Raw genomic sequence first — 12773 nt, 5'->3', positions numbered from 1 at the left:
CTCTCTCTCTTGCAAGGGTGGCTGCCCCTTTAAACAACAACAAAAACGATGACGACGACGATGACGATGACGACGACAACAGCAACAACAAACATGGCCAACGAACTAAGAATGCAACTCCGCGCTTCTCTTCGAAGGCGTGTTCTATTCTGGGCGTGATGAGAAACATGTCGAAGAGGGTGACTTTTCGAGATTTTCGAGATTTTCATCGGGTCACCAGCGCCGCCAAATCTCGACGATTATGATGCATTGACTAGTCTTAAAGCCCCTCCATACACGTTTCCGCCGACCAGCGGTGGCAAGTGGATGAAAGAGCTTGAGCTATTGTTCATGCCGAGGCGCCACTATGGTAGAGAGCTTCAGTTTGTCCGGTATTCCGGTAAACACAGGCGGAGTGGGCGTTTTACCGGGTGGGGCGCGATGCGTAAACGTGAGCGACCGAAGCGGTGCGGTCACCTGGAGGCACAGAGCTCAATCGGACAAACACGGAGCTAATATTGCAGTAACCAGGCGTACTCGTTTTTGCTTCTGGTCTACTTTTCACAGCGGCGTAATTGTGTCACGATTCACCGCTGCCGAAAATTTACACCAGCAACGAAGTAGAATACTCTCTCTTTGCCTGCGAGCGGTAATGGTTGCGTCTTTTACAGTGAAGCTGTTAGAACCTTGCTGGGTTTCTCCTGACGTTCGCAGCTTCGCCGAGCTGGGGGAAAGAGAGCTGAGAGAGAATAAAAGCAGAGTATAAGAATAGCATTGCGCAGTATAGCGACGTGGCGAGGGTAGGTGGAGTCTAGCGAGGGAGAACGAGCGGCGCGGCGGGGACACAGGTGGTGCGACGTCATTGCTCTCCGATAAAAACCTGCGCGCTGGCTTCGGCGGTCCTCTTTCTTGCAGTGGAAAAAAAATTATGGGTGGCTCTGCTTTCGCAAACACCAGACACCGGTGAAGCTGGGAGAAGTCCAGCAAAAAGTAGACAAGTGTACGGTTTGGCAATGCTTTACTGGCCTTCCCCCAGCTCCACTGGTCTCTGGTGTTTGCGATAGCAGAGCCACGCATAATTTTTCTCCTTTTTTCCCGTCCCTTTTCAGTCCTGGTACCCGAAATGCCTATTTTCGCGAGACTTCTGTGACCTATCTGCTTGTATTTCAAGCTTAATATTTTGCACGAATGCTGCTCTATATTCGCATTATCCTGAAACTACGCTTTTTATGCGATGCAGAATTTAAATGTCTTTTTCTTTGTGTTATTTTTCTCAAGATGATAACCTGGTCTCCTGTTGCTTTTCAGGTCACTTCCTGCTCTCGTATCCTTTCTTGTGCTGCCTTTAGAAAGTGAAATTTCATTAGAAGCTCCACATAGTGGCCGTGTGAATGCTCACAGGAGCGGTAAACACAGCCGAGTGCTGAGTGGTTAGGCAAGTTCACTTGCTTGTTGTGTGTTGCTTGCTGTGTTGCTTGCTTGTTGCCAAGAAGAACAAGGTTGAGTAAAGACACTGCCATCTTGTCTGCACATTTTGTCATTTCTCAGATATGAATTTCCTACTCAACAGCTACGTTTAGCCGAAATCGCAAATACTGTCCATCATTCGCCGGAACAAATGTTGCCTTTGCCTCCTTAGCAGCTGACGACGCACGCAGATGTCTTTTGCGAGGAAGACGCTTCGCGGGAGCTGGCCGCTCGCCCCGTCTGCCCGGCGTGTAAGTTTTTCCGGCGAACTGTGAATGTATAGAACGCTGTAGCAGAATTGTGCCTTGGACAATGGCATCTTTACTGACTTGTTGCGTTAGCTTGGATGGCCCTAAAGAGGTCCCTTCTTCAACTTCACGGCTTTTCTTTGTGCTTTCGGCAAGAGTCTCATATGCATTACATAATGGTTGATGTGCTTTGGTAACTACTATACTTAATGCGTGAGACTTCAAGCGCGAAGGCAAGAAGCAGGCACGAAGGAAGCTTACCAAACCAACGTATTTAGTAAGCTTCATCGCAATACCGAGATGTATTGTGGTGAAATAATTTAGCAGGTGAAAACAAAAATAATACTTGGAAGGGAGGCCTGGGAAGAGCAGGTGATTATATCAAAGCGGGCTGCGAGGTATCTTCAGGGCACCCAAGGGGCAGCGGGGTGATCAAAGCTTTAACCAGGATGGTCAGTGGGTGGTTGCCGCCGAGGCCAGATCGTGCCGAGGGTACGTGTTTTCAAACAAGATCGGCCGTCCGCGTAAATCGACAGTCGATTTTATACACCCTTGGCAGGCGGAGGCCTAGGCAATGCCTCAACCCACAGACGAGTCCGGGTTCCAGCTTCCGCGTACCCGTCGCCCCTTCGGTGTCCTGGAGGTGCCGCCAAAGTATACGAAATAAAAATCACCGCCCAACCATTCCCTACAGATGGCTAACCAGCGAAGCTGAAACGTGCGGCCCCAGTGTTTATCACTGGGTTAATCCTGACTGTTCCTTAAACGACGGCTTGGTTGGCTGCCGGATCCCCGGTACGCAGTTCCTACTTGCACTCGGCGGCATGAGCGTACTCTTGTGCCCGGGCTGCAGCATCGGCATGGCGTAGACGAGCTCGTTCCCGGTTATGCTCGTGGCGTTGCTGATTGAAAGCTGCCTGCTCCTCAGGAGTACGTATGACGCGGGGCCTACCCATTTCAGGGCTGGAAAGAAACTGCTGTGCGCTCGGCTGCGACAGAGAGCAACGACGTCAGTACTGACGCAGCCAATCGCACGCCTCTCTTTCTTTCTTTTTTTTTTTCGTGCATCCGCATGGGGTTGCGCCAGGGAAGTTTTCGGCGTACAGGCGATAGACGTACGGACGGATGAACGGAAGGAAGGACGAATAGGCTAGCCACATACAGCGTCGCTGTAATAATGACACGATGTTCACACTTACGCCTTGTGCAAATTCTGTTTCCTTCACCGCAATACATTGTGTATGCTTCACCGCACTACTTTGTGTACGTTTTGCCCCATTACGTAACTGCAATGTGGGGAAGCTAATATGTGAATGCTTATAATATGGAATGCATATGTGATTTTTGTGATTTTTTTAAGCGGTAACTGTTAACCTTTCGTACGCGTTATTAACTTATGGCGACCGTGTTAGATAGCGTTCGCTGAGCAGAAATCTTGCTGCAAAAGAGGTGCCGTCTACTTGCGAAACACAGTGCTGCAAGAAACATCTAGATTTTGTGTTTAACGCAGAAGCACGGGCCGAAGTATGATGGTACTTCTTTTGATGACAGCGAAAGTAAGCAAGTTAGCGGAAGTTCATCGTGAAAGCCGTACTATAGCATGGCACAATAGGAAAACCAGATCGAAGAAGAACACGATATAACGTTTCTCTTTTTGTGTCTTTCACGTTTGGTGGCCATCTCTATGGCCGTCGAGATTGCCCGTTTGCGTTTAGATATCGGAGGCCATCCGCCATCCGTTTGCATCCGCCCTCACTAGGCGCTCCTTCTCGTCTCTCTTTCGCGCATGTGATGTGAAAAACTTGTATACATAATGTTACGTCGCGCTGGAGGTTTCTCCGTGTCATCACGTAGAAAGTCGGTTTTAAATTTTGGCGCTTTCTTGCTTCTTATTTGTAAACATTGAATTAATTGATCTGATATTCGGTGGATGATCGGGTACATGCAAGAAAATTATAATTTTTGGTGAGCGCGAGCAGAAGCCGCGGAAATGTACGGCTGTACGTGACTAGAAGCAAAAGAATGCAACTGACAAGGGCTGCATTATGTGGTGATTATTATCATTGTTTTCAATTCTATTGTTTCTTACCACCCGTCGCAACGACTGGAAATGATGGAAAACTAAAAGAAAAAGAACCGTTACATAATACGTCCAGAGGACACTTGACGTGATTAGAGAGGAGCAGACGACGCCGACGCTGTGTCGCCTGCATGCAGCACTATAGGCGCACGCTGGCGTACTTCGTAAGACGAACCCAAGGCAGAAGGTGATGTGTGCGTACCGAGCGTTGATGGAAATCAAAATAATCGTGTTTTAGCGGGCTTCCTCCCAGTTAATTTTCTGGCTTTGTTTTAACAGCTGCGATCGTTGCTGTGGCATAGTCGATCAGTTTGAATATTCCGAGCCCGAAATAAGCACGTCCTTGCGCGCAATGCAGTTTCCAAGAGGTATACCATCCGTTGTCATGGTTTCTCGCTTCCGATGAAGAAAGGCTGAGAAATAACGGGGATATACTATTGGTTTCAATTCTGTCAGGACATTTATGAACTCTTTTACTGTGTTAATTCATTCATATACATACTCGCTATGCGGCCCATTTCTACAACTCCACCAGGCGGCGTTCAACTGCCGGGAAAGTTTGACTTGGTGCGCGTGGATGTCGACCCTCCTGAGCACTTCCGAACGGTGAGCACAACAGTGCATCGTCGACAGGAAGATCAGAAGTAGCGAGCTAATGCAATCATCCTTTCAAAAGGAAATCGTTCCTTGAGGAATTATTTTTACTTCAGGAAACGTCGTAGTTCGGCTGCTGCCCATACACTCACCTTTAGGACACAGAAATGCATAAACACTGGTCATCGCATGTGTTTAGAAGAGTTAAAGAAAAATGGTCTGTCAATGGTGTCTAGACTCCGCCTTTCAGTGTTTTGCAAGCTAATCACTGCAGTATCTGCAATGGCTGGGCGTTGATTCGCTTTATGTGATTGATTGGTTAAGTCAATTGCTACGAGTGTAACTTCTTAAGAAACACCGAACCCAAGCGCTGAAATACGCCGTAAGGACAACGACTGTTCATATCAGTCGACGCAACCGCGAAGCTGTCTATGCTAAACGACCACCCTTTCCTAATATTTGTGCCTCTACCTGTCAGCACAAGTGGAAAGGAATATTTGTTTCACTTCGAGGCCGCATTAGGTACTAATACTGCACTACGATGTGGCTAAATCACCTTTGCTTTATCCTGTGCGTATACTTTATTTCTGTGTTTTTTATTCTGTAATTCAAATACAGCCTCTGCCAATAGAAGCGGTGACAATAACCGATTTTGATTGTGTATCTGCACTCCCTTTATTCTTCTCTCTTTTTACTTTCCTGTCACTTTACCTCCCCCTCCCCTCTCTCCCCAGTGTAGGGTGGCAAACCGGCTCTTCCCATCTGTTTAACCTCCCTTTCTTTCCCATTTCTTCTCTCTCTTTTTCTGTCTCTTTTGTCCATAGAAACGATGCAACTGGGACTGCATGAGTGCTTCTTACAGCCCAAATGCTGCCGAAATTCTACTATGACTGCTGACCTATGGAATTATAAGTGGCGTTATAAACATCTCCAGGTTAAGGAAGGTATAGTTAGCCTTCCTCTCCGGACCTTAAGTGGTCTAGATTGTGCATGTTTCTACCAGAAAATCGCGGCGCAAGCAACGTCGACAACGATAACGAAGATCTTCATCGTTATTGTTCACTTTGCTTGCACCGCTGTTATTTCTGGTTCAAAAATTCGAACGGTGTGAATAAACGGAAGGTCAACTATAGACGAGTCTCGAAAGCAGCTGCTGTCATGCGCCCAGTGGCTTTGTTTCTCTCGACAAGGTCTGTATGCATAGTAACCTGCTCTTGGGGGATTGTGGTGTACCTGCTTCTCGTGCGTCTGAAGATGGTGCTGGCTGGCTACAGCCCGGAGATCATCATGGACGCGTGCTCGCGTGCCCTGGCCTTCTGGTCGTACCAGATGGCCCAGCAGGGCTCCTGCCTGGAGACCTCTCTCGAGCGCAGCCGCCAGAGGGCAGCACAACTGGAGCAGGCCGTCGAGAGGACCACCCGGGAGTGCAGGGGTGCGTAGTTATGAATTATTGTGTGCTGACGGATGAACAGCGCTCAGGAAGTTGTGGACTTGGGAAATAAATGGACGTAACAAGGTTTCTTTTTTTATTTTCTCTGACTTCGCCAACGTTTATTACCTGCTTCGGGATGAACAATATGATTTTTTTTTGTTTTATTGCATGCTGATCTGTAAGTCAAAGTCATTATTTGCGCTGTTTATCCGTCACTATGCAACTCTACCACCCGCCCAAATTCCCTCATTAGTGAAACGAACTATTACCGACGCGAGTGACCAGCGGACAGTGCGACGAGGGCTTGCTGTTGATGGAAAACCAAAATGGAGTTCTGGGAACTGACAAGTAATGCGGTTCTGCTGGGCACGTACTGCTGGTGAAACAGGGTCATATAGACCACCTTCGGATGTATCACCGTCTGAACGCGCTGATTGCGCTATGCCAGTCTAGCGAATGTGACGAATGAAATGGCGCACCTCCTTTCAGCGTTATAGCATTTACTCTCGTGACGTCCACGCACGGAGGACAGACACCCTTTGTAGGGTGCCGATGAAGTGAGCTCGTCAAACTACAGGAGCAGTGAAAACGGAAGGCCACAAGGACTAAAGCCCCTCTATACATGTTTTCGCCGACAAGGTTAAACATCGTCAACTTACCATCCTCCTCCGCGCACCTTCCTCGCTCAACCCCTCAGCTTCTGGTGCTTGCATTATACTCTGCATCGAATTCTGAGCAGCATTTGAAGCGCCGGTGAAAAGCCATAAGCCTGACTCGTGTGTAGCCCTGCAAGAATTTCAAAATAGTGCGAACTACAAGCCGACAGTGCGAATCTGTTGTAGTGCAAAAGGGTCACCGTAAACCGGTTAGAAAATAAAGGGCTTTGTTGTATACGGTCTTGTGACAGGGCTTGTGGCAGGACTGAGGGCTTCGGCGGTTGCTTGTCGGCGATTGTACAGAAACGTGCGCCCTATTTTTGTTTCGTTTTTGCAACGTTGCCTGCACTTACACGGTGCTTCTGCGAAAGTCAGGGATGTGTCACGTGGCTTGAACGGCGCTTTCCTGCCGGTCTCTGTCATTTGTTAGGGATAAGAATAGATACTTTCGAGCATGTGCGAGTGCTAGTCCATGGTCTTGCCGTTCGAGAAACTTCCGATTTACGCTCAAACCGCCCACCAGGCCGCTGAAGGTATGTCTCGCTTTCTGCTGCAAACCCACCGCAGTGGCTTGGTGGCTATGACGTTTCCGTGCTAAGCACGAGGCGGCGGGTTCAATTGCCGGCCATGGCAACTGCATTTCGATGGGGGTAAAATGCAAAAACGCTTGAATACTTCGATTTATGCGCACGTTAAAGAACCCCAGATGGTCAAAATTAATCCGGTGTTCCCCACTACATCTCACCTCATGAATACATTGAAGTTTTGGCTCGTTAAAGCTCAAGAATTCAATTATTGAAAGTTTATGCTCTCAGCACAGCATCTCAAGCTCGATTGCGGGCCGCATTTCATTGGCGTGCAGGGCATAAGAATTGCTGCACTTCTATTTGGTTCACATGAATAATTCCCAGGCAGACAAATTTCATCTCGTACCATCGACTATAGCGCGTCCCTTTAAAACTCACTTATACATTCCTTCGTTCGGCGTGCTACTCGGGGAGAAGAACACCTTAAGAAACAAACACCTGACAGCCGGTCGCGTAAAGGGAAATCACCAGAAAGTACAGCAAGTGATGGCATTTTGTAACGGAAACGCAAAACGACAAGTCACAAAGACGAAGACGGTTACTGGACAAGCGCCGACTCACAAATAAGATTTGGTCATCCAAAACAATGTATTATACATGCACCCACAGTATCAAAGCAAGATCCTAAACAGTGCACAAGCAATGATTCGTGTCGCCATCCGCAGTATCTTACTCACAGCGCTTTTGCTACCAGACACTTGCTTTTACTGTAGCAAATAATCACGTTAGACTAGCTAGATGGTTGCTGGATTCTTGATTAATGTCGCTTTTACTACCAGACACTTGCATTTACTATATCAAATAATGATGGAAGACTAGCTAGATGGTTGCTGGATTCTTGACTAATGTCGCCAGCACAAAATTAGACGGGGACAGCACGTACGCTTGAGTACAACAAAAATTTACTTAATGCAGTTCTACGCTATGCAAGAGCCATACAAGACAGCACTTTTACCCCGCATGCGTGCCACTCACTCTCTGACTAGGAAACTCCTTCTTTTTCCTTTTGATGCCAACAAAAGTGGCACAAGTAATCCTCTTTGTATCTAATGACTTAGTATCTTGTGATTTATGATTCGTTCTATACGGTCCTGCAATAATGCCTTTCATAAGACGCTGCAGGTAATTTAAATAAATAAATAAATAAATAAATAAATAAATAAATAAATAAATAAATAAATAAATAAATAAATAAATAAATAAATAAATAAATAAATAAATAAATAAATAAATAAAATTCGCTCGAAAACAGCCGCTCAGATTTTTTGACTGTAGAAGCAGTGCCAGGACATCTAGCTCAGGGGCATGAAACACTCACGTTTGCGACCATGCACCCGAGGCACGCGGCCCGCGTGGTTCGCGCAGCTCCCGGGTGTGGCCTGCGTAGTCCCGCTGAGTACAGGGCTCGGCAGGGCTTGAGGTCAGCCATTGAAGGCCAGTGAGATAGAGCAAGCTTTGACATTTCGCAGCTGCTAAGTCTTCCGAACCGTTTACGGGCAGTGTCTTCATAAAGATGTGCCCGCCAGAAGACGCTGTTTGTCTTAGCATGAAAGTAACTTGTGAGAAGAGCGGCCCTTCGCAAACACTGTTGCTGAACCTGTTGATGAAATCAGCGCGGACATTGAGAGAGGTCGCAACAACTTGTGCTGCAGGTTTGTCGCGCTTTAGATGGCTGTGGACGAGAGCGCCGACATTACCGACAACGCTTAGTGCGCCGTTTTCAGCAAGAGCGTTGACGGAAGTCTTAACGTCAAAGCGCACATACCCTGCATCGCGTAAGAAAGCAGTGACAATATACGCCATTTTTCGAAGAGCATGTTTGTGTGAGCAGCTATATTCAATTTGGTGAACATGAACAAGTCGTCGTCTGCGCTCAAAAATGACTGTCGCGCATGTTCAGTTCGTCATATAGGGACCGCGTCAGTGCAAGATTTAACGACGGCAAATCCTGCCTTGGTCGCCTGAGCGTTGCCAGGCGTCAAGCCGGCGTCCGTGGAGGCAGCAGAGGGCCAATCAATGGGAATAAAGTACATTTTGAGTCCCCCCCCCCCTTTTTTTTTCTTTTGGCCAGCGACCTACGACCGTCAGCCACCAACCACAAATACCGGAGAAAGAGCCACAGACAGTTATTCGCTCGAAAAGAGAAAAATACATCTCAATACACTGCTCAACGTTAAATAATAGCATGCAACTCACATACCAGAGAAGAAAGCAAGAATACCAGAAGAGCAAGCCAGAATATCAATTTAATTGACAATTTAATAAGACATTTATTAACCTTGGTAGCCTGCGTAGAGTGCAACATTGTCATTCGGCAGTTAAGCGCGCGGGTGTGTTATATGTGCAAATGCTCTGGCTTTCTGGGTTGGGCGGGGTGGGGGTGGAGGGGGGAGGTAGGTAGGTGGAGAAGGCATTCTGTAAGCATCCACTTAGTAGACATGTCCATTTCGCCTGCTGCTGCAGCGCCTACTGGCTGGGGGCGCATACCCCAGCCCAGCCAATCAGAACTTCAGCAGCCGGCGAAATAGACACGTCCACTAGGAGGACGCTTGCAGAATACCCCCCTGGTGTTGCAGGGAACATCGTGTTTCTTTAAATGAGCCGTACAACCAGCGTAGTTTTCTTTTCTTTTCTGCTCATTTTTATATGCAAGTACTAAAAGGTACTTTAAGAGGGCCTTTAACTTTCATGTCTTAAAATTATGAATTAACGACGCTTAACGATGCTGAAGAAAATATCATATTCTGAATTGTAATTGGTACGTCTGCGAACGTGGTGCTACGCGGGACGTTTGATCACATTTACTCTGAGCACGTCACGCAAGTATCGAATTCCTGAGTGAATGAAAGTTAATCTTCCTTTCATTAGGTTATGCTTACTTATTATAGCAGTACAGTATGTGATATACAGTATTAACGCTGTGTAGTAGCACAGCACAGAGTACACAGTATTTCACAGTAGTAGTAGTGCTACGTTTGTGCAGTAGACAGAGAGATAATTTATTAGAAAGACAGAGTGGTCGGCCTGAGCTAGCATGCTCTGGCCTGCTACTCTACACAGGGAGAAAAGGAAAGGGGAAAAGGAAGAGTGTTGATAGATGACAATGCGGATAGGAAAAAGGGATGCATATACATGTATACACTAACACAGTAGTGGTTTGCTTAAAGCCTTGCGTCTTGTCCTGTGATCTTCAAGTAGGCAGAGCAGCACTTGTATATATTGTTGTACTGCACTGTCACGCATTGCGAGCGAAATAATACTGTCAGACAATGTTCGCCTGACAATGCCTGCTAGCGTCGAAGCCAGCGTCTTCTGCTGTGATGCGTAGAGAGGGCAGTCGCACAACAAATGTTGTAGAGTCTCAGACACTTGGCAGCGTTCACACTGAAGTTCACAGTGCAGTAGTATTAGAAAGAGTTAGTAGTGCTGTCTCTGCCGCTTATAAACTGTACGGTCCCGTCTTTAGCGCTGTTTGATTCCCTTCAATACACACAAACAAGCTCGGTGCAGCACGCTCATGCAGTAGCGTTAGTATATGCATTACTCTATACACTCTTTATACTGATTTTCCAGGTGTCAGCACGCGCTATGCAGCTTTAGGGCTACTCTAAAATCTGGTTTAAGTTTTTGTGACAGCTCCTTTGAGCTGCATCAAGTACCTCGGATCACTGCATGTAGTGATGTGCGTGCCACTAAACTGAGTTGAGTTGTTGAGTTGAGTTGTTGTAGGCTACTGGTGGGATTAGCCTTGCAGTTGCTGCCGGCAATTGCTCCACCGTAGCGACACTTAAAATAATTAAATCACGTAATCCGACACAGACCTCCCAATTACAAATGTTCACTCCTCAGTTCACCATGTTGAAGCCAAATCCGTGTCCTGTAGGTAATTTAACAGAAGGCGAGAGACCTCCTTCCTACACAGCCGGTTCCCGCGCGGGAAAACTATGTCCTGAAGCGAACTGTGAGGAAGTCCTGTGTTCTTGAGAGACCCGAATAACACCCTCCTTTCCGCGTTATACACAGTACAGCACATTAGGTAATGTTCTATGTCACCACACACACCACACGTTGAACATAATGGTGATAACGCCAGGCCAGTCTTAAACATCCACGCAGGGGTACGAGCAGAGCCCGTGCGAATGCGGAGCAGTAAGGTTGCTTGGTTTCTTTGGAGACCCTTGATCACACATGGCTTGTGAGGTGAGCTCCACAAAGAACTGAAGTGGCATGACACCGCTTCTCTGAAGAGTCTCCCGTCTTCTTGAGGCACTTTTCTCGAAGGATTCGCAGACAGCGCTCTATGGGCGAGGCTGTCCGCCATCTCGTTGCCTATGATACCTATGTGTGATGGCACCCATTGGAATCGTATGGAGAAGCCTTTGACACTGAGATTTTGCACCGAACGTAGGGAGCTTAGAGATAAGGCATCAGTAGGGAATCCGTGCTCTAACCTTTGAAGGGCGGATTTCGAATCTGTAAGAATGACCACAGGTTGAGGCGTACAAAACCGTAGCTTTTTGAGAGCTGCCTCAATGGCAACGCTTTCGGCCGTTGTGGAGGACACGACTGCAGTGAAGCGAACGGACCAATCAAAGTTCAAAGAGGGAATGTGAAAAGCAGCTGCACTAGATCCTCTTACCTTGTCCACAGAGCCATCAGTAAAAATTTGAAGATGACGTGCATATTCCGTTTCAAGATGTTCCAGTACGAGCGAACGCGTTGCTGCCAAAGGAGAACTCCGCTTAGCACGAACGTGAGGAACTGCCAACGAACTATCGAGGCTCGCGAAAGACCAAGGTGGTTTCGACCTCTTAATTCGACCTCTAGCGTCAAGACCCAGGTAACCAAGAGTATTAAGGGCCAAGTACGCTCGGGACTCGGATCTCTTTCGAAGGCGCTGTAGAAGGGCTCGGCCAGCTGCCGTCTGTTTGAGGCGGCCAATTTGCATCAATAACCTTTGTGAAGCGACTAAGCTAAGAGGTCTCGATAGAGATTCATAAAGTACTGCATTGTTAGGAGCAGTCTGCGGAACGCCAAGAGCCCTTCTTAGGCCCTTTCTGTGCAGAACCTCAAGTCGTTCCAGCTGTGATATCGATGGGGAAATTAAAGGGAGCTGATACATTATTCGACTCGTCACTAGTGCATCGTGCAACCTGATCATTGAAGAAGGGTGATTTCCCCATTGCTCACTTGCAACTCTACGGATTACATTGAGACGCGAAGATATCGATGTCACAACCGAGTCCACAGCTCGTCGCCACTGTAGGCGGTAGTCGATAATGACGCCCAAAAAGCGCTTGTGTTTAAATTGTCGAAGACAAGATTGATTAAGGTCTATCTTCAGCCGCGCATACCTTCTTCCTCTACCTGGAAACATTATGAAGCCAGATTTTTCCACCGAGAGAGTCAACCCCACACCTTGAAGGTAATTTTGAACTGAAAGTAATGCCTGTCGAGCTATCAGAGCTAAACGCTTGTGTTGATATCCGGTTAACCAAAGACAGATGTCGTCCGCGTATATCGACATATGGACATGCCTGCAATGTTTTTGCACTTCAGCGGGAAGACCAGCCATTGCAACGTTAAAGAGCGTTGGGGAAAGAACACTTCCTTGAGGTACACCTCGCGATACCACCCTTTCGGTGCTTGTGGTACTTCCTAACCGCACTTGAATTTTCCGATCACTGATAAATGAGTGAATGAAGCGCAGAAGATAACCCTGTACGCCCA

The 12773-nt window shown here is 47.3% G+C and overlaps 1 protein-coding gene across 1 annotated transcript in view; it reads left to right on the top strand.

Annotated features, from left to right (window-relative positions):
* Window positions 1-12773, top strand: part of LOC135902591 (E3 ubiquitin-protein ligase CCNB1IP1-like) — a 30096-nt gene that overhangs the window by 11568 nt on the left and 5755 nt on the right. The window contains exons 4-7 of the mRNA XM_065432779.2: window positions 1288-1303; window positions 1638-1697; window positions 4310-4380; window positions 5623-5800. Of these exons, the coding sequence (XP_065288851.2) occupies window positions 1288-1303; window positions 1638-1697; window positions 4310-4380; window positions 5623-5800 (325 nt within the window). The remainder of the gene's footprint in view (window positions 1-1287; window positions 1304-1637; window positions 1698-4309; window positions 4381-5622; window positions 5801-12773) is intronic.

Source organism: Dermacentor albipictus, chromosome 3 (genome assembly GCF_038994185.2).
Source record: "Dermacentor albipictus isolate Rhodes 1998 colony chromosome 3, USDA_Dalb.pri_finalv2, whole genome shotgun sequence".
Classification (NCBI taxonomy): domain Eukaryota; kingdom Metazoa; phylum Arthropoda; class Arachnida; order Ixodida; family Ixodidae; genus Dermacentor; species Dermacentor albipictus.
This window is presented reverse-complemented; position numbering and strand designations above follow the sequence as displayed.